Source organism: Aspergillus thermomutatus, assembly GCF_002237265.1.
Source record: "Aspergillus thermomutatus strain HMR AF 39 chromosome Unknown NODE_8, whole genome shotgun sequence".
NCBI classification, from domain to species: domain Eukaryota; kingdom Fungi; phylum Ascomycota; class Eurotiomycetes; order Eurotiales; family Aspergillaceae; genus Aspergillus; species Aspergillus thermomutatus.
Window position 1 is genome coordinate 117156 of NW_020798056.1, and position 18279 is coordinate 135434.

The window sequence follows — 18279 nt, forward strand, 5'->3', positions numbered from 1 at the left end:
ATTCTTACTGGTCCTTCTACGCTCAGAAACATTCCATCCACCTTTATCACCTTAATTGTCGCCTATCAAACTACCTTCTGAATCAATCAATCATACAACCAGCACTACAATACAAAATGTCTTCTCTCGCACGCTTCGCTCCCCTGACCGCTCGGGTCGCTGCTGTTCGCACAACCACTCCTGCATTCACTGCTGTCGGCACCAGATTCATCTCCTCGACACCCAAGAACGAGAAGGGTCCTGTGGAGGCAACCAAAGACACATTGAAGAAGGCGGACAGAGTTATTTCTGATAATATTGTGAAGGGTATCGACAAGGGCGGTATGTGTTTGCCACTATGGAAGGGCCACAATGTATGCTAATGCGATGCAGAGCACGCGACTGAGAAGCTCAAGCAGACGGTGGGAAGCTCGACTGAGGAAGCCAAGCACAAGACTGAGGAAGCCAAGCACAAGGCGGAGGGAATGAAGGAGCGGATGAAGGGCGAGGCCTCGGAATACGCAGGGGAGAGTAAGGGTAAGGCCGAGGAGACTCTTGGCGCGACCAAGGGTAAAGCTAAGGAGGTATATGGTGAGGCCAAGGGCAAGGCAAAGGAGATGGGCAACATGTGAAGCGCAACTCAAACTGCGTCGGCGGAATGAGAGAATCAAAATAATGATAGAAGCCAAGGGTCAGATTGATGATCAACTGACGCACTGGATGGTTTCCTTTTTCACCGATCTCATGATGTTTAATAGCATATTCCATGACAAAGTACAATGACCACGTCGTTATGATTCATGTTCCTTGCTGAGCCTCGATCCTCAGTCATCGCGAGTAGGCCTTTTGTTATGATGTGAACTATCGTACAACCAACCTTTATGAATCAGATCATATCGTACTGTCAATCAATCTGGCTGAGGTAGCATGAGAACATATTCTCTCGAGCTCAAGCCAAACTTGAGGACGTCCTTGTCTCGCAATTCAAGGTAGCGCCCGGCTGGAATCGTATCCCCATTTACATGGGAGCCATTGGCGCTCTCCAGGTCGATGAGATACGGTTTGACCTTTCCGATTCGATCTCCGAATTCGTTCCTCTTCTCGACGAATCGAAATTGAATGGCCGCATGCTGCTTGGAGCAGCTAGGGTGATCCAGCGGGAAATCAACCACAAGGCGCTCTCTTCCGATCAACCAGCAGCTGCGCTCTCCCAGCTCCACTACCTCGAGTAAATCTTCTCCTTTAAACACGTAGAGTCGCCAGGGTTCTTTCGCAGGAGGCTTGCGCGCTTCCGGGGGCTCATGGTACTTGAGAACAACCGTACCTCCGTTGACGTTGACAGTATTGGTTTCAGCAGCTAAGCGACCAGTGTTTCCAAAATTGGGTTTCTCCTTTTCCGGCGGCGGTGCCGATGATTCCCCTCTCCGCGCAACCTCTGATGATGTATATGCGTCGTTCTGAGAAGGGAGGGGAGCCTTGGATCGGGGAAGGGCCCGCGACTCCGGGCTTCGTGAGCGTCCAGCTGGCGAGTGAGAACGCGATCGGCTTCGATATTTTCGCGAAGATCTCTCTCGATCGTCGTACGAGTCTCGGTCAAGGTGACGGCGGTGACCTCGTTCTTGAGATGGGTACCTTCGTCTTCTGCGACGATCATCTGATTCTTCCCGTCTTTCTCTGCGGTCTCGACGATCACGGTTATAATCTAGTTGGTGGCCATCTCTCCCCGGCGGACTGCGGGAAGACCGTCTTCTGGAGCTGTCTCTTCGAGAACTTCGATGGTCATCGCGGCGCCCTTCGCGCGTACGCCGTCGTCTATCATTGTCTCTGTCTGAAAGTGCAGATTCAGAAGGCGACCGGCGCCGTCTTTTCTCGCGGTAGTCTTCTTGTGATCCAGCCATGGTCAGTCGGACTGCCGAAACGAGTGATCATAGAGCAATCCATAAAAGTTGTACCCGACAGATGAGGAAAGTAAGGGAGCTATGGGTCCCCCCACGTGACCCATCGCTGGGAATCGGGGAAGATTGAGCATCTTCATTCGATCACAAACCGACAGATTATTGAACTGAGATTTTATCACTGCATCATTATCTATCTTTACGGAGGAACATGCTGTGTTCTCTCCTTTGAAAATGCGGCCGCCATGCTCAAGAAACCCAATACCCTTTGCTACGGTGGTCTCCAACTGCTGATTCCGTCCTCTTCCTCCCCGCCACCCGCCTCACGCTCGGCCAGAGGTCGACCATGGTGCTTCCCGTCCCACAGACTATACGCAACTGCACACGAACTTCATGATAAGGATCTTTCATGGCCCGCCTCTTCGTGTTTCACGCCCTATGATGTGTTCAAACAAGACCGAGGCGCTCCATACTCGAAGAGCCGCTTCTACGATTTGGTGAAGATCTACCACCCGGACCGACCGTGCAATGATCACCCGCTCTGTAGACACCTCACACCTGAGGTGCGACTCCAGCGGTATCATCTCATCGTAGCAGCTCATGAGATTCTATCGGATCCAACGAAGCGAGCAGCCTACGATCAATTCGGTACCGGCTGGAGTCTCCATCCCTCACGAGGACCCCACACACAGTCCTCCTGGTCCAGAACAGCATCGGGTGACTACCACCCTATCTACGCCAATGCGACATGGGAGGACTGGGAGAAATGGTATAACCGCCATCAGCCGAAACAGCAACAGATCGTCGACCATCGGACCTTTGTGACGTTCATCTTTCTTCTGGTCCTTTTCGGAAGTGCTGTGCAAGCCTCCTGGATTGGCCAGCTGAGTACGGGGTATGAGGAAAGACTTCGGGGGCTCAACGAGGAGTCGATGCGATTACTTACTGGGCGAAGGGAGGCTACCGTCAAGCAAATGGGATCATCCCAGGCTAGGGTAGAGCATTTCCTGATACGGAGAGACCCGTCGGGATCAGGGTTGAAGGAGGAAGAGCAACCAGTATACGAAAAGGTTCTTCATTCTCGTAAGAAGACACCCGATGCCCCTTTGGAAATCGAGGATCCGGGCCCTCCGCACTCTCAATCTGATGGTACCCAGAAACTGGTCAAAAATTCCTGATGATTGCCTGTTTGCAAGTGTTCAGTGCCTTTGGTGCGACTGCGCCGCATGAGGCAAATCTCAGCTATCGCAAGACTCACAAGTCTATTTGCAGTATACGTTGTCCTGGCAGCTTCATCTGCTCTGTATAAGCATTATTCTTACTGAATGACAAATTTCCCCTTTTCATTGAGAGGTTTTGATGGATAACTCATCTGCGAATCCGTCCAGCTCAAGTAAGGTCAAGGGGATTGAATCCGTAAGCCCTCTAGGTCAACGCTTTAATAGCAAAGGCAGCAAGAGGTTGTTCGGATATTGTCTATATTCGACCTACATTGAAACGGCTCTTTTCTTGCTACATACCTGCAGTATCTAACCCAGCCACATAGCACGCCTCGGCGTCAATGACCTGCTTCATTTTGATGATTACAGCCTGTCCCTGAACTGGTCTTGTAGGCGTTGAGCCTATGGGCTAGTACAGGTCAGTATGAGGACGACTTTCCCGTTGGACCGAGGTTTCTTCATGTGCTCGCGAGTGAGAGCTGCAATGTTAAAGCAGATGTTATGTCTGGTACGCCTTTGAACCATGGACCGCGCTAGAGCAGGTCCGTAAACCATTCTGCTGTTTGCAGAGCTGGTGATACTCTTGATGCATTAATTAGCGAGGAAATAAGTCACGGAATGGCATGTAGTCTGTTACGGTTCAGTGAGAGGCGTATTTAATGCCCTAATCGCCAAGCATATGCTTTTATGCTATGAATTATTGTATTGAGGCTTCTCGGACATAGAAGGCGACACCGGCTCCGTCAGCGAGACCGGAATATGGTTCATGGTAAGGATGATGTCTGCCTTACTTACCGTCTCGACTAAGGGTCAAGAAGTTGTCAGTGACTGAATAATATCTTCAGCATCTTCTCCATCTTTTAGCACCCTTCGAGATACTTGGCGAAGAGGTGCATATCAAACCGTTTGACAAGAGAGATCGATAATTTCTTCAACGCTATGATGTGCGCTGAGTTTCCTGATCCAGCATTTACCCACTGAGGTTATTTGCACACTTTCACATGACTCTGCTGGGTCTTGATGAATACTATCACGAATCGATCGGTACTCCTCACTTGTGATATATTCCTAGGCTCTCGAATTCATCAGCCTGAATCCTATCTAAGCTCGTTTCAGCTTATTTGTCTCAATCAGACCAAGAAACAGATCCAACAGTCACATCTATCACGATGACATCCATGGGCAAAGTCTTTGCTGGCTACGGCGCACGACAGGCCGTACTTGAGGCCAGCAAAAACCCCTACACCCAGGGAATCGCTTGGGTAGAAGGGGAGCTCGTCCCTCTAGCTGAAGCTCGCATCCCGCTACTGGACCAGGGCTTCCTGCACAGCGACCTCACCTACGACGTCCCCTCCGTCTGGGACGGGCGCTTCTTCCGACTGGACGACCACCTCAAGCGTCTAGAGGCCAGCTGCGCGAAACTCCGGCTCAAGCTCGCCTTACCCCGCGACCAGGTCAAGCAGATCCTGGTGGATATGGTGGTGAAAAGCGGCCTCCGCGATGCCTTTGTCGAGGTAATGGTAACGCGCGGACTGAAGTGGATTCGCGGCGCGCGGTCCGAGGAGATCGCCAATAACCTCTATATGTTCGTGCAGCCCTATATCTGGGTTTCGGAGCCGGAGGAACAGCGAGGCGGTGGGGGGCGGGCTGTCATCGCGCGCACGGTGCGCCGCGTGCCCCCCGGTGCCATTGACCCGACGATCAAGAATCTGCAGTGGGGGGATCTCATGCGGGGGATGTTCGAGGCGACGGATCGGGGTGCCATGTACCCGTTCCTGACGGACGGTGATGCGCACCTGACGGAGGGTTCCGGGTTCAACATCGTCCTGGTCAAGGATGGGAAGTTGTATACCCCTGACCGTGGGGTGCTAGAGGGCATAACGCGCCGCAGTGTGATGGAGGTTGCGAAAGCGAAGGGGATTGAGGTGCGGCTTGAAATGGTGCCGGTCGAATTGGCGTATAACTGCGATGAGATCTTTATGTGTACGACGGCGGGAGGCGTCATGCCTATCACTTGGTTGGATGGGAAGCCGGTGAATGGGGGAGAGGTTGGACCAGTAACCAAGGCTATATGGGATGGCTATTGGGATATGCACTACGATGACAGATATAGCTTTGAGATTAAGTACAATGATTAGATCGGAGCTATGCATGCCACTGGAAGATATCCACATAAACGTCATCGATTCTGTCGTGCATGATCTTTGAGAGAAAATACACAATTTACTTCAGTATACAACTTGAGCATAACATTGCAGCCGGAACTACAAAAGTCTGCGCCGGAGCAAGTGTTGAGTGCTTGTATGGATAATGGACCTTGAAATGTCTCCACTGGGCAGTTGAATATATTACTCTAAAAGGCAATTTACCCAGCACGCGCGGGCTCCGCTCTGTCCCGAACGAATCATCACCACAAACGTGATCGACGCCGGCGAATCATCGGACAATCATCTCAGCATTCAGTTGTACAACGGCGCATATATCCATCAGATCAGAGCCGACCTCGACTTGTTAAATAAGCAAGCTAGTTGAGTTGTCTTCTGAAAGCCACCTGTCTCCACCTCCAAGTATATGAACTCAGCCTGATCCCCAAACTGAACCCCAACAACCACTTCATACACACGGCAAAACCAGGCCGGTACCCAACACGACATAATGGCCGCCACCGAAAAGCGGCCCGAGATCATCGCTCTCGCCCGCGAACTGAAAGATGTTCCCATGTGCGAGGAATACGAGCGCATGGTCTCCGGCATGATGTACAACCCCAACACCCCCAAACTGCTCGAGGCCCGTCACCGGTGTCGCGGGCTGGCAGCCGACTACAACAGCCTGGACACGAAAACGGTGCCCTACGATCAGATCTACGAGAAGAGGATCGAGCTGCTTCGGCGCGTGGTCGGCAAGGTGGGCGACGGCACCTTTATCGAGCCACCGTTCATGCCAGACTACGGATGCAACATCATCATCGGCAAGGACTGTTTCGTCAATTGGAAGTATGTATATGTCCATGTCCATGTCCATGTCGCGCGTCGATTCGTCGTCTCCGGTTGGATACGCTGGATCAAAACTGACAGTATCAGTCTCACTGTCCTGGACACCAGCCTCGTCGTCATTGGGGACCGGGTGCAGATAGGAACGAACGTCAGCATCATAACCGCCGGCCACGACACGAGTATCCTGTCGCGGCGGAAGTTTGTGGAATTCGGCCATCCCGTCTTCATCGAGGACGACTGCTGGATTGGCGCGAATGTCGTGATTCTGCCTGGCGTCAGGATCGGGCAGGGTTCGACGATCGGCGCTGGCTCCATCGTCACCAAGGATATTCCGCCCTTCTCCGTGGCAATGGGGAGTCCATGCCGGGTCAAAAGGACGATTCCTTCGGCGGAGGAGGAAGAGCAGGATGAGACGAATCCGTTTCGGAATCTGGTGCGCGAGGATCGGTAGTGCTTGGTAGTCAGGGTCTAGGGCGATCATATCAACTCAATTGAGGATTGCCTTGCCCCTATGATGCTGTGCGAAGATATTGACATGTAGCCCTCAAAGCCAACCCATCTACAGCAAGCTTTGCCTTGATAAAGATTCTATCAATTTGTGCTCTGTAGGGAGTCTAGAAGAGTGAGACGAGCATCATGATAGTGAATAAGGGAGAATCCTCCCTTAAGTGACTGAGCAGTCATACAAACTGAATAGCTAGAGTACCTTAGGATTGACCAAGAGGTATAAAAATATAGAAGGTCCTATGACTCATAACTGACTTCGCACTCAACTCTGGTACCTCAGAAGTGCTGCCTACGGGGAAGTCTGAGTGCCCTGGGCCGCTGGGGCAAGAAAGCTGGTTCTAAGTATCATTGCCTCAGCCTACCTACTCCCTAGTAGGCACTAAGGTAGGCACAGAATGGGGCTGTGGATTATGGGAGCCCGGGCGGCCGTGGATCCACAAAAGTACAGTGGACCTTTGACAGGTACTAGTATCTTATTTTAACCCCTACAACTAGATAAATTCAAGCATCCATAATGATAATACTCAGCCGCTGCATCTAGGGCTGGAATCTGACTGGCGGATCTATCTCCAACGCAGGTGCCCATAGGTAGGGGAGCGCTTGCATTCGGCAAACCTGACAGCTCCTGTAAGTAGGGTATTGCTTTATACTGATAAGTTATATCTGGTGATAATAGGACGATGGTATACGGAGTAGAGGATAATGGATACCTTGTGATAAAAGTGATGGTCCTGATAGACACTAAGGTCCACTGTACGGAGGGGCTATCCACAGTGGCTCTTGGCCCGTACGGTCCTACACTAAAGTCGTGCTCACCAAATCAGTACATCTTCTTCCCTCCTTTTATCTCAGCCACGTCTTAATCTTGATGCCCTCCATTCTTGTCTGGAAGAGACGGTAAGTTTTACCTTGTGTCGGTAATCGAATTACTACCAGTATTTCCAGATCGAAGGAACCAATTCAGCGAGCATTAGTGCATAACCTGGGTTACAGAAAGCCTGCCAAAAGAATCAGCAACTTATTTCAAATTGAACAATCAAAGTCGATGTCTGAGGATGCATCCAGTACCAAGGTTGAGATACGCAATCAGAGGCTTCAGAGTTACTCTGAGTCATGGTATATGCAGGTCATGGGAGAGAAACAGGGCAGTGTCTGCAGGGAACACAGTACCAACGTTACATGACACGCTCTACTCTGTGCTCAGTTACTACCTCCAGAAAAGTAGAGTCATACTCAATTCTGGTTCTCCTGATTATCAGCCAGATACCTTACTGTCCGGTACTGCCAAAACTGAAAGCCACGTAGCATCAATTATGGGTACCTGCGTTGAAGATAGATCCGCCAGTCAGGTTCTAGCACTACATACTAGATGCAAGTAAGACGCCCGGAAGTGGCTGAGGGTTCATACTAGAGGCATTAATATTATTATTGTGCTTGTTGGTGAGAAATAATGGACCCATCTATTCTAGGCTCTCTCTATGCCCTAGGCAGCTAGGCTCCCCAGGAATTCCTCAGGACTATTAAATAGTACCATGGATTTCTCAAATATCTGTACCATGAATAATCTTTATGACTTCACCAGCGAGTCTCTACTTTATAACCCTATTCAAAATGTATATCTATTTTATATGGTGTTTTGCTAAGCGAGTGGATGCCTTAAGACTTACTAGCTTCGCCTCCCGCGCGGGAACCAGGGCTCTTTGCCCCGGTCCTCCAGGGCACTCTCATATCGTCCCTGGTACTCTAGTAGGCAGCACTTCATGCCTGGCGGGTGAAGTCAGTAAAAAAGGTACGGAATTTTCGATCCGAAAGCAAATTGAAGATGAATGACTCTTTACCTTACGGGGTCTCCCATGACCTGCCCCAATCAGGACCGTCAGCCTGATCTGCCTCGGGGCTGTTCACGGGAACGGGACTCCCAAATGTGACCAGGATCTGCCATCCGCAGGCACCAGGACGGTCCTCTTTACTTCTTAGGTATTAGTGATAATGATCTATTCTTCAAGGGTCAAGGCTGGTCAGATCGACAGCCTTGCCGGCAGTATCTATCATCTGGCCCTACCCTCAACCACCTATCACAAGAGCTTTGCTTACCTTCACAATCGGCGCGGCAACAAGAACATAGCTGCTATTATATTTAAGATGGCCTCCCCCTCCGCCTGCTCCTTCATCTCCCCTCACTCAACTGTCTCCTCTCATTATGCCCCTTTTTCACCTCCATCTCAACACCATCGAATCTCTTTAATGATCTTCTACACAATCAATGATCCCTGCGTAATCTTGCCCTCGAAAACTCACCCGTCTGATACGAGCTAGCTAGCTAGCTAGTCCACCTCGACTCATAATGACCGACTGGGCTGCCAAGGTCAAGACGATCGGTCTCACTCAGGTCTATTGCACCAAGGAGAAGCCGCTGGTCGACATCGTCTTTGTGCATGGACTCAACGGCCATTCGTACAATACCTGGTCCACAAAGGACGCCCGCGTTTTTTGGCCGGCAGATCTACTGCCCGGAGTGCTCGAGCCCTGCAAGGTCCGGATACTCACTTACGGCTATAACGCCAATGTGGCTTCCTTTACGGACGGAGCATCGAAGGACCACATCCATCAGCATGCCGAAACCCTAGCCTCAACCCTAGCTGCTAATCGCAATGTAAGCTACCTACGTATTGTCCCTCTACCTTGATCTCGCTAACTCGCTGATTCCTAGCTTCGCCAATGTCCGGATCGGCCCATCATCTTTGTTTGCCATTCACTGGGCGGCCTCGTCGTCAAACGGGCCCTGATCCACTGCAGGAGCGTCTCGAATGAAAAGATTGAGCACCTTCGATCGGTCTTCGTCTCCACGTACGGTATCCTCTTCCTGGGAACCCCACACAACGGCTCGGACGTTGCGAAATGGGGCCTGCTACTGCAGAACATCTGCAGCGCCGTGCTGCCAAAGAAGGTCATGGAGTCTTCACCGCAGCTCATCAAGGCACTGAGGGCCAACAATGAGACGCTCCAGAACATCAACAGCCTCTTTGCCGACATCATGAGCCGTTTCCATCTCTATTTCTTCCACGAGACTCGATCCACGGACGTCAAGGGCACCCGTGAACTGATTGTGGATGAAAGCTCTGCCGCTCCTTACTTTGAAGGCGTCGAGCGCATGGGCATCGAGGCGGACCACAGCCATATGTGCAAATTTGAAGATGAGGATGCCCCCGGCTTTGAGGCCGTCGCTGAAGCTTTGCTCCGATATTCGCGTGATGCGCCCTTGACCATCTTTGATAGATGGGTCGAGGAAGAAAAGACCCGCTTGGTCATCCGGCAGACCAAAGCGAAAGAAATCTTCAACAACGGTATGTCCATGTATCATGTGCAAAGAGCCATAGCCGTTACTCATTTTAGTATAGAAAACGTCAGCCCGTCAGCCAGCATGCACAACGTTCAGACACCTGGTAGGAATCAACCTCTCCTTCTTTCGCCTCTGTCCTCTGGTTCTGTTACCATGCGGGATTATGAGATTGAGGAACCTGCAGATACTTGAATTATGAATCGTTGGGCTCGCCATGAGAGCAATCTCCTTTTCCCCTTCTGAACTCATACTCATCCCCAGCATTGGAAGGTCTTGAACCAGGAAGCGCGCAGGCCCTTCGTTCCTCCATGCCATTTCCTGCTCCTGCTTCCAAGCAACAAGCGAGATTAGTCAGAAGGGGGGGAGAGAGAGATGCAATGAAAGAAAACAAGAAAAAAAAATCCTGCTTTACTCGATTGCTTTGCTTTGTTGACCTTACGGCGCTTGAAATATTGCTTTTTCCTGTAACATAGTTATTGCTGTGCCAAACAAGATAGTGTTCTCAGTCAGACCATTGCTGACTTTCTGTCTCTCTCTTAGAAAATCCCGCAAATCGACCTGCCTTGAAAGGAGGGGGTGCTGATTCTCCCAATCCCGACCCATCCAATAGCACAACGCACCTTGCCTTGTCACGATCATCGCTGAGAGAGCCGCTATTTGTGGTGCCAGCAGGCTTCCATCCCAATGCCACGTTTGTTGGCATGACCAAAGAGCTGGATATCTTACACGCTCGGTTATACAGAGCTAAGAAGCGGGCTGAGCGCCTTGCAGCCGTCTTGATATGCGGTGGGCCTGGAGCCGGAAAGTCTCACCTGGCAAGACAATACGTGTGGACTCAGCGCGACTGCTTCCCCGGCGGCATATTCTGGGTGGATGCGAAATCACGAGAGTCGACATGCAAGTGCTTCTGGGACATCGCGCAGGCAGCGACTCTAACGGACGAGCTTGAATTCGAAAGCCCCGACTTCAAAGCACCGCAGAAGTATGTAGAGGTGGTCCGCAACTGGCTCCAAGCCCGAGAGGAGTGGCTCCTTGTCTTCGATGGTCTCAGCTTCGACCATGAAGATGACCTGAACCATTTCAAGCAGTTTTTGCCTTTCAACAGACAATGCAGCATTATCTACACCTCGGTGGATCGAACACTGCGGAAGAAACAGCGCCTGTATGAGCCTTACTGCCTTCAAGTCCCCCCTCTGTCGGTCGAAGATGCGTGCAAGCTCTTGTTCAAGGATTTGGGAATCAAGAGACCCACCAAAGAGCAGGTCCGCAAGGCAACTGAACTGGTCATGCACTATGAGTGTCTGCCTCTTGCCATTCATGCGATCAGTCACCGCCTCAGTGCGACGTCCAAGCCAATTGAAAGGTATCATATTAACTCGCATCTAACCGATGAGAAGCTTGCGGAGCCCTTCCTTAGTATTATGCACGACCTCTACCGGATGGGCCATTTTGAGGCCCTGAACCTGATAAATCTCCTCTCTTTCCTTGGACACCATGTGCCGGTTGGGCTGATCAACCTGGGCAAGTCAGTTCTGGAGACCTGGAATGTCGAAATTCTCACAAGCAGCAGGCCCGGGGAGCGCGGGGATATCGACACCACTCTAGGAATTCTAATTCGGTACGGTCTCATCGAGAGAACGTCCGATGCTTATGTCCTGAAGGATCTCTCCCCGCAATCCGAGAAGGAACTGATATTCGACCCCAGAGCCGTGGTGCCCGAACTATCAGAGTCGCAAACGGAGAGTAGTAGCCAGGAGGCCAGCTTCTCCGTCTACCAGAATGCGGGTTCGATCGATGTCATCAAGATCCATAGCGTGGTTCAGGGATTCTGCCGCGACGAATTGAAAATAATGGATGAAGAGCAAAGGAAGCGACCATCGAGGCTAGAGCCTCGACCAGGATCTGCGGCCGGATCAGTGCCTGAATCAGGGTCAGGCTCTGGAGCCGTCAAAGCCGAGGCCGGCTTCTACGAATCATGGCTCGTTGTGGCCATCCGCCTTCTCTGCAAGTCGTACGAGAACGCGAGAAAGCGCATGGAAGAGGTAGACGATTATGGCCTGGTTAAGGATTACCGCGAATATGAAACCCATGCATCCCGGTTGATCGAGAACTTCCCCAAACGGGCATCAAAAGAGAAACTCGTTCAAGAAGCGCGTAACGAATTGAAACAGCTGATGAGGAGTATCTCCAACGAAATCGAACGCCTGTCGCCGCATTCTTCGCAGGACTCCATTCGCAAACACCGGTCCGTGTTTGATAGATCAAGCAGCTCTTCATCGTCCGTGCCGGATTCCGATGAGAGCCCGTCGAGGCAACTGACATGGGATCTCGGCGATGAATCGACCAAGGTTGAGTCACCGAAGGAGCTGCCCGCTACGGCGCACCGGTTCAACCTGAGCCCATTTCTCCCTCATATTTTTCGCGAATCGAGTAACGAACAGGAGGCTGACAGAGCCAATCGGCAGAAAATGGAAGCGTCTTCACTCTCGCAGATGAGCCAGGCAACGGAAAAGCCATTGAATGCTCCAAGCCCGCCCCGTGACGATCAAGGCTGGCAGGTGGTAGAGAAGCCGCAGAAACCTAAGCCTGGGAAGGAGAGGCAGCCCAAACAGCGCTCAAAGTTTCCAAACCACATCCACGGCTCCAGACCGGCAGCTCCCGTGCTCAAGGTATTCCCTGTTGAAGGGAGGAGCGCGTCAAGCAGTAGCATGGAGAAAGGCCGCAGTAGTTCTTCCGTCTCTGCCACAGAAGCACTGACATCAGTGCAGAGTGCCAGCCCTCGCCGATCTTATGAAGATCTGCCTTCCGGGCAAGCTCATCGAACATGGGCCGCCGTTGTCGCCAAAGCCAAGCGGGCCGCAGAGGCCAGAACCGCTCCTTTGTCATCACCGAAACAGCGGCCTTCGTCGTCACCTGGGGAGGAGAATCGCCCGGGTTTGCTCGTCCCAAAGCCGTTGGAAGGCAAATCTTCGGATGAAGCGTTGGAAACCAGTATCCCACAGCTACGCTTCCAGGAAGACCGATTGAGCCGATCCACTTACAGTGAGCCAGGCCCAGGACTTCTCACACAGCAGCTGAACGCACTGGACTTGGGAACTGCACCGGATCCACGCCACCACTACCGTCAATTATCCACGTCAATGGCAGCGGCGCCGTTGAGGGACATGTCGGCCAGTACGCCGTCGATTCTGACATTTCGCCCACAGCCACTCCCATATGAAAATGACATCGAAATCACGGTTTCACGGCGCTTGAATGCGAGCACCGTGCCGGCCCCGCCGCCTGTCGGTCAGTCGGCCGCCACTTTCGGCCCAATCACCCCCTTCCAGCCTCCCCACCATCCAGTCACACACCCATCTGCCATCATGCCAGGTGCCTCGCCACCTGTTTCGATTGTCACTGATGGAGTCGGAAATGCTGGTTACACATCCGACCCGCCTCCCGCTTTGGAGCCATTGTCACGAGGGCCTTCGGGGCAGTCTTACCAGTCCTGGTCACCAGAACCAGAACCAGAGCCCATGCGCCTTCCACCGCGGCTCATCCCCATTCCATCCAACTCCGTGGTCTACATGCCGCAGCAACAGACGCTCTCTGGGACTGGCGGCTGGATAAGTGATGTGCAGCAACCAGTAAGTCTGGGAAGCGTCAGCTCACCCGAAGACCAAGGGGTTCTGCACTTCGGTGCCCACCGAGTAGATGTGCGAGACGCTCGGCAGAGGCTTGAAGTGGGCGGCGGGGGCTATCAGGTTTCCGGCGCCGCATGGCAACTATATCACTCGAATAGATCGGGTCCTCTCATCCGACAGAGTCAGGATGCTTTGACTGGTGCAGCCACACAGGGAACATACATTCGACGAGCACGAAGTGGCAGCTCCCCGTTGCACCCTGACTTTCAAAGCCGAGTTGGAATCTGTAATTTGATTGGGATGAATGAGCAATGAGATGAGAAAGAAGAAAAAAAGAAAGCATCAGGCAGGTACTGATGCAAATGCATATGAACACAGGTTGGAGTTAGGCACTGTCAGCATGCACTTTCATATCGGAATTGTGATCCAGCAGTTTGATCTTTTTGATCAATTTTCATGCATATAAGATGGGAGATAGAGTCGCATTGTCAGCAGGCGTTTACACTTCCCGCGGGCTTCTATGCCTGCTTTTCTTTTTTGATGTTTGGCATACCCCTTTTTATGGAAGAGAGTTGATGCATGCATATCTACTGGTAATAGTCATAGTGATAGAATAGATGGATACCTTGGTCGATTTAGCCTGTACTCTGCAATGCTTTGATCATAATCATTTAGCATTCTGGAGGTCTGCGCTACCGGTCCACAACAGACCACAAGCGTGATACATCACTATGTCTCGAGGCTACTGCATTTTTTCTTGGACGGAAGGTAGATATCAGCTGGGGCAGAGGGGATGCTTGTTGCTTTCTCTCAGCTGGCAGCTAGTAAACACCTACTATTCATACTCACCGAAAATTGTCCAGCAAGGGGCAGTGGACCGAAGTTGAACATACCCAGTGATACTTCTCCCTTGAGTCGAAGCAGTCTGCTAGTTGGTCAGTTATGTGAGAATGATGGAGATGAGCCATGGCCGACAGATGAGATCTACCTTCTATGTGGTTTGAAATACTTCCATTTGAGGAAGTTAGATCAGCATCCCGACGTCTCTTCCATTTATGCCTCATGCATACATGGTCCAGACATGCCTTAAATCTGTACGTATTGGTCCATGCCATCAACATCGGAAATTCACTTGCAATGTGAATATGAGGCTCTGAACCAGACATGATGTCAACATTCGGCCATTTTGCGTGTCTGAAACGAGGTGTTTATTCCATGCACTCTGCTTAGCACCTCAGAAGTCCGGCGTGCCATCGAAGCTATCAATTTCTGGCTCCAAGCTTTCTGTGCCACGATCAATGTTGAACAATGTGCTACATCTGGACTCTCTGGCGCGTTTTACAAGGTAGCGGTGAGAAGAAAGGTCTCGTTACACTTACAATCCAGCCTCTCGGGGCTTATCTGCATCAAAGGGCTGTGGAATGAAGCATCATTAGAAAGCTATACGGATGAGTGCGCACTCTTGATATCCCTTACTTCATACTCCATACCAGCTCCTGGCTGTGTCCCTCATTCCACTCTCAGGCTGATAAAAGAATTTATATAATGCGATGCCTTTGCCAGCCGGTACAGCAGGCTTCAATACCTTCGCGAGCGCGGGAGACGCAGTTGTAACATGGTCATTTCCGAGATTGAGAAGTCCGGTGCTGCAAGCGTCCTGGCAGATGACGATGCCTTGTCGCAAGCGCGAGGCCATCAAAGGGAGCTCCCACAGCAATTCTCTGCAACCTCGGCTCTATCGTTTGCTTATGTTGTCACAAACTCCTGGGTTGGTTATTCGGCGACCTTCGCCACTGCGTTACTTGCTGGCGGAGGGCCCGCCGTTTTTTATGGTATCATAGCGGCTGCGATCGTGTGCACTATCATCAGTAAGCCTGCGTTGCTCAGTTTTTTCTTTAGTAGGCAGATTCTGATATGCTATCTCAGCCTTGGGCCTTGCCGAGTTGGCATCTGCTTTCCCGTCGAGCGGAGGACAGTACCACTTCACCTTTATGGTCTCGTCGCCAAAGACTCGGACGCCCTGTGCTTTTGTATGTGGATGGCTCAGCTCTCTTGCCTGGTGCCTGGGCACAGTGTCTGGCGCCATTTGGTGCGGTATGTCCTGAGTCCCTGTGAGAGTGTCAGCAGGCTCAACTTACGATGAAAAGCTCAAGCGATGGTTGCGCTCGTCTCGTTCCTGAATGAGGACTACCAACCCAAGCAGTGGCAGACATACCTTGTCTTTCTTGCTCTTGTTTCACTGGCCACGGCAGTTGTTTGTCTCCTCGCCCAGTGGTTGCCGCGGCTGGAGGTGTTCATGTTTTGGAGCAGCATGTCTGCCTTTGTCGTGTGTCTCGCCACGGTGCTCGGAATGAGCAAAAGCAAGCAGCCGGCCAGCGTTGTTTTTACCCAGTACGAGAACGAGACGGGATGGTCCGACGGCTTCTCGTTCCTCATAGGAGTCGGGTCCTGTATGTACCTTTTCTGTGCCACCGACGCAGCGACACATATTGCTGAGGCATGTCTCATGCATTCGAGTATCACCTTGGGATCGACTGACTCTTCTGCAGGAGGTCCCCGATCCAGGCCGGAATATTCCCAGGGTAATGTGGCTAACGCCAGTGATCGGGATTGCAACGACTCTGCCTTTTGTGGTGGCCACGTTATTCTCGACGGTCGACCTGGGGGAGATCGTCCGGTCCGAACTGCCTATCCTGACCTTGTATCATCAAGCGACGGGTAGCAAAGATGCCGCCGTCATTTTCACCGTCTGGCTTTTAGTGAACTCCTTTGGAGGTACGCTCGCCGGGCTCGCGACATCCGGTCGCCTGGCTTGGGCGTTTGCCCGGGACAACGGGCTGCCCTGTTCCAGCACGTTGGCCACAGTGCATCCTAGATTTCAGACGCCCGTCGCCTCGACCGTCAGCTGTGCCGTGCTGATGGCACTGTATGGTCTGATCTACATCGCGTCCAGCACGGCATTCAGCAGCATCGTCTCGATGTCCGTCCTGTCCCTGAACGTGACGTATGTTATTCCGCAGGGCATCCTGCTATTCCGAGGACGGGAGGATGTCCTTGTCGACCGCTGCTTCAATCTAGGGCGATATGGGGTCTTTGTCAATGCATTCTCATGTCTATGGGTTGGCTTGTACACGGTCATCTTCTGTTTTCCGACGATCATGCCGCCCACACCGTCCAATATGAACTATCTGGCTCCTGTTCTCGTCATTATCGTCATCTTGATCCTTGCGGTGTGGTATGGTGGGAAGAAGAAGACGTTTGTTGGTCCGGTACGTATACAGCACAAAGTCTCCGAATGTGGCGGTCTAACTGATTCATGGGTCTTAGAGCGTTGTGATTCCAGGATCCCATGCCAAGCAGCATGATGAGATGCAATCGTGACGAAGCAAGAGACTCCGCCTTACTTAGATGACTTACACGGCATCGTACCATCAACATATCTATGTTTAATGCTTCTCCTTGACGTTAGACCCAATAATCGGTTGTTATGGCATGGATTACCCCCTACTAGCAAATAGAACAACGGTAGACCTCTTGTAGAACTACCTCCCCCGAAACGCAGGCTTCCTCTTCTCCGCAAAAGCCATGAGCGCCTCGTACCGATCCTCCGTCTCAATCACCCCGTTGTACGCCTCGTTCTCCGCCGCCTCCCCACGCTGATACCCGCCGACCGCCCGAATCGCCTGCTTGATGGCAATCGGGCCGCCCTCGCAGATATCCAGCGCAAGCTTGATACTCTCGCGCAGCACCTTCTCCCGCGCCGCACCCGCCTTCTCTTCCTCCTCCGGCAGGATCTCCACAAGCCGATCGCAAAGCCCCAGGAAGTACGCCTCGGGACCCGACACCCGGCGGCCCGTGAGGATCATGTCCCGGGCGCGGTTGACCCCGATCAGCGCAGGGAGACGATACGTGCCGCCCGCCCCGGGGATAATCGCCAGCCGGGTCTCGGGCAAGCCGACGATGGCCGAGGAGCCGAAGACGCGCAGGTGCGTGCAGAGGGCGAGCTCGAGGCCGCCGCCCAGCGCCATGGAGGAGATGGCGGAGATGGTGGGGATCTGGAGGGCGGCCAGGTCGTGGAACGTGCCGCGGAGTTTGGCGAGGAATGCATTCGTCCTGGAAGATTTTTCAGCACGGTCAGTGTGTGGTGCGTGGCCCCGGGTACGTTACTCGTCCTTGGTCATCTTCGCTCGCTCTTTGAGGTCCGCGCCTGCGCAGAAGGCGGCGTCGGCGTTGCTGGCGATGATCAGGGCGCGGGTGGGACCTGTGCCGCCCTCGGCGGCGATGGAGTGGATCTGCTTGGACAGGTTGTCGAGGAGGGTCCGGGAGAGGGCGTTGCGGGCTTTTGGGCGGTTCAGGAGCAGGACGCGAATGCTGCCGGATCCCGGCGCGGGGACTTGTTGAGTCTGGATGACGGCATCGTCGCTGCTGGTGCTGTAGCGGGAGAGGGTAACGCGAAGCGAGATGATGCGAGGGAAGCTCGAGAGAGCAGGTGAGAGTCGTGGGAGTCGGGGAGGCATTCTCAGATATCAATTGGATTTCAGGTCAAGACCGTGGAAGTAGGCAAGGTTGAGCAAAGGGGTGGACATGAAGATGGAGACGTCTCTCCAACACGCGGGGAAAGGTTCATGCCGCGGATAAGCGCGCAGCGATCATTAAGGTATCAATTTTAGCATGGTCAACATTCCAAGTGGAAGGGTATCGTATTGTGATTGACTACCA

At 52.4% G+C, this 18279-nt stretch overlaps 8 protein-coding genes across 8 annotated transcripts; 6 read left to right on the plus strand and 2 right to left on the minus strand.

Moving 5' to 3' along the window:
* Positions 1–116: 116 nt before the first annotated feature.
* On the plus strand, positions 117–611 carry CDV56_108618 (uncharacterized protein; the record flags this gene model as incomplete). Its single annotated transcript, XM_026762237.1, has 2 exons — positions 117–321; positions 373–611. The coding sequence occupies 2 exons, from the start codon at positions 117–119 to the stop codon at positions 609–611; spliced, it is 444 nt and encodes a 147-aa protein (XP_026618435.1).
* Positions 612–887: 276 nt separating this feature from the next.
* CDV56_108644 (putative FHA domain protein SNIP1) lies at positions 888–1877 on the minus strand (the record flags this gene model as incomplete). Its single annotated transcript, XM_026762263.1, has 1 exon — positions 888–1877. One exon carries the CDS (start codon positions 1875–1877, stop codon positions 888–890), a length of 990 nt encoding a protein of 329 aa, XP_026618436.1.
* A 242-nt stretch (positions 1878–2119) lies between these two features.
* On the plus strand, positions 2120–3052 carry CDV56_108664 (J domain-containing protein; the record flags this gene model as incomplete). Its single annotated transcript, XM_026762283.1, has 1 exon — positions 2120–3052. One exon carries the CDS (start codon positions 2120–2122, stop codon positions 3050–3052), a length of 933 nt encoding a protein of 310 aa, XP_026618437.1.
* A 1211-nt stretch (positions 3053–4263) lies between these two features.
* Positions 4264–5232, plus strand: CDV56_108714 (aminotransferase class IV; the record flags this gene model as incomplete). Its single annotated transcript, XM_026762333.1, has 1 exon — positions 4264–5232. One exon carries the CDS (start codon positions 4264–4266, stop codon positions 5230–5232), a length of 969 nt encoding a protein of 322 aa, XP_026618438.1.
* Positions 5233–5749: 517 nt separating this feature from the next.
* CDV56_108749 (sugar O-acetyltransferase) lies at positions 5750–6538 on the plus strand (the record flags this gene model as incomplete). The annotated part of the gene is made up of 1 exon (XM_026762368.1): positions 5750–6538. The coding sequence occupies one exon, from the start codon at positions 5750–5752 to the stop codon at positions 6536–6538; it is 789 nt and encodes a 262-aa protein (XP_026618439.1).
* Positions 6539–8938: 2400 nt separating this feature from the next.
* CDV56_108804 (LipA and NB-ARC domain protein) lies at positions 8939–13875 on the plus strand (the record flags this gene model as incomplete). Its single annotated transcript, XM_026762423.1, has 4 exons — positions 8939–9247; positions 9305–9938; positions 9993–10037; positions 10475–13875. 4 exons carry the CDS (start codon positions 8939–8941, stop codon positions 13873–13875), a joined length of 4389 nt encoding a protein of 1462 aa, XP_026618440.1.
* A 1300-nt stretch (positions 13876–15175) lies between these two features.
* Positions 15176–16941, plus strand: CDV56_108902 (putative GABA permease; the record flags this gene model as incomplete). The annotated part of the gene is made up of 5 exons (XM_026762521.1): positions 15176–15428; positions 15487–15654; positions 15708–16010; positions 16078–16829; positions 16888–16941. 5 exons carry the CDS (start codon positions 15176–15178, stop codon positions 16939–16941), a joined length of 1530 nt encoding a protein of 509 aa, XP_026618441.1.
* A 161-nt stretch (positions 16942–17102) lies between these two features.
* CDV56_108933 (putative mitochondrial methylglutaconyl-CoA hydratase (Auh)) lies at positions 17103–18077 on the minus strand (the record flags this gene model as incomplete). The annotated part of the gene is made up of 2 exons (XM_026762552.1): positions 17103–17673; positions 17728–18077. The coding sequence occupies 2 exons, from the start codon at positions 18075–18077 to the stop codon at positions 17103–17105; spliced, it is 921 nt and encodes a 306-aa protein (XP_026618442.1).
* Between the last annotated feature and the right edge of the window lie 202 nt (positions 18078–18279).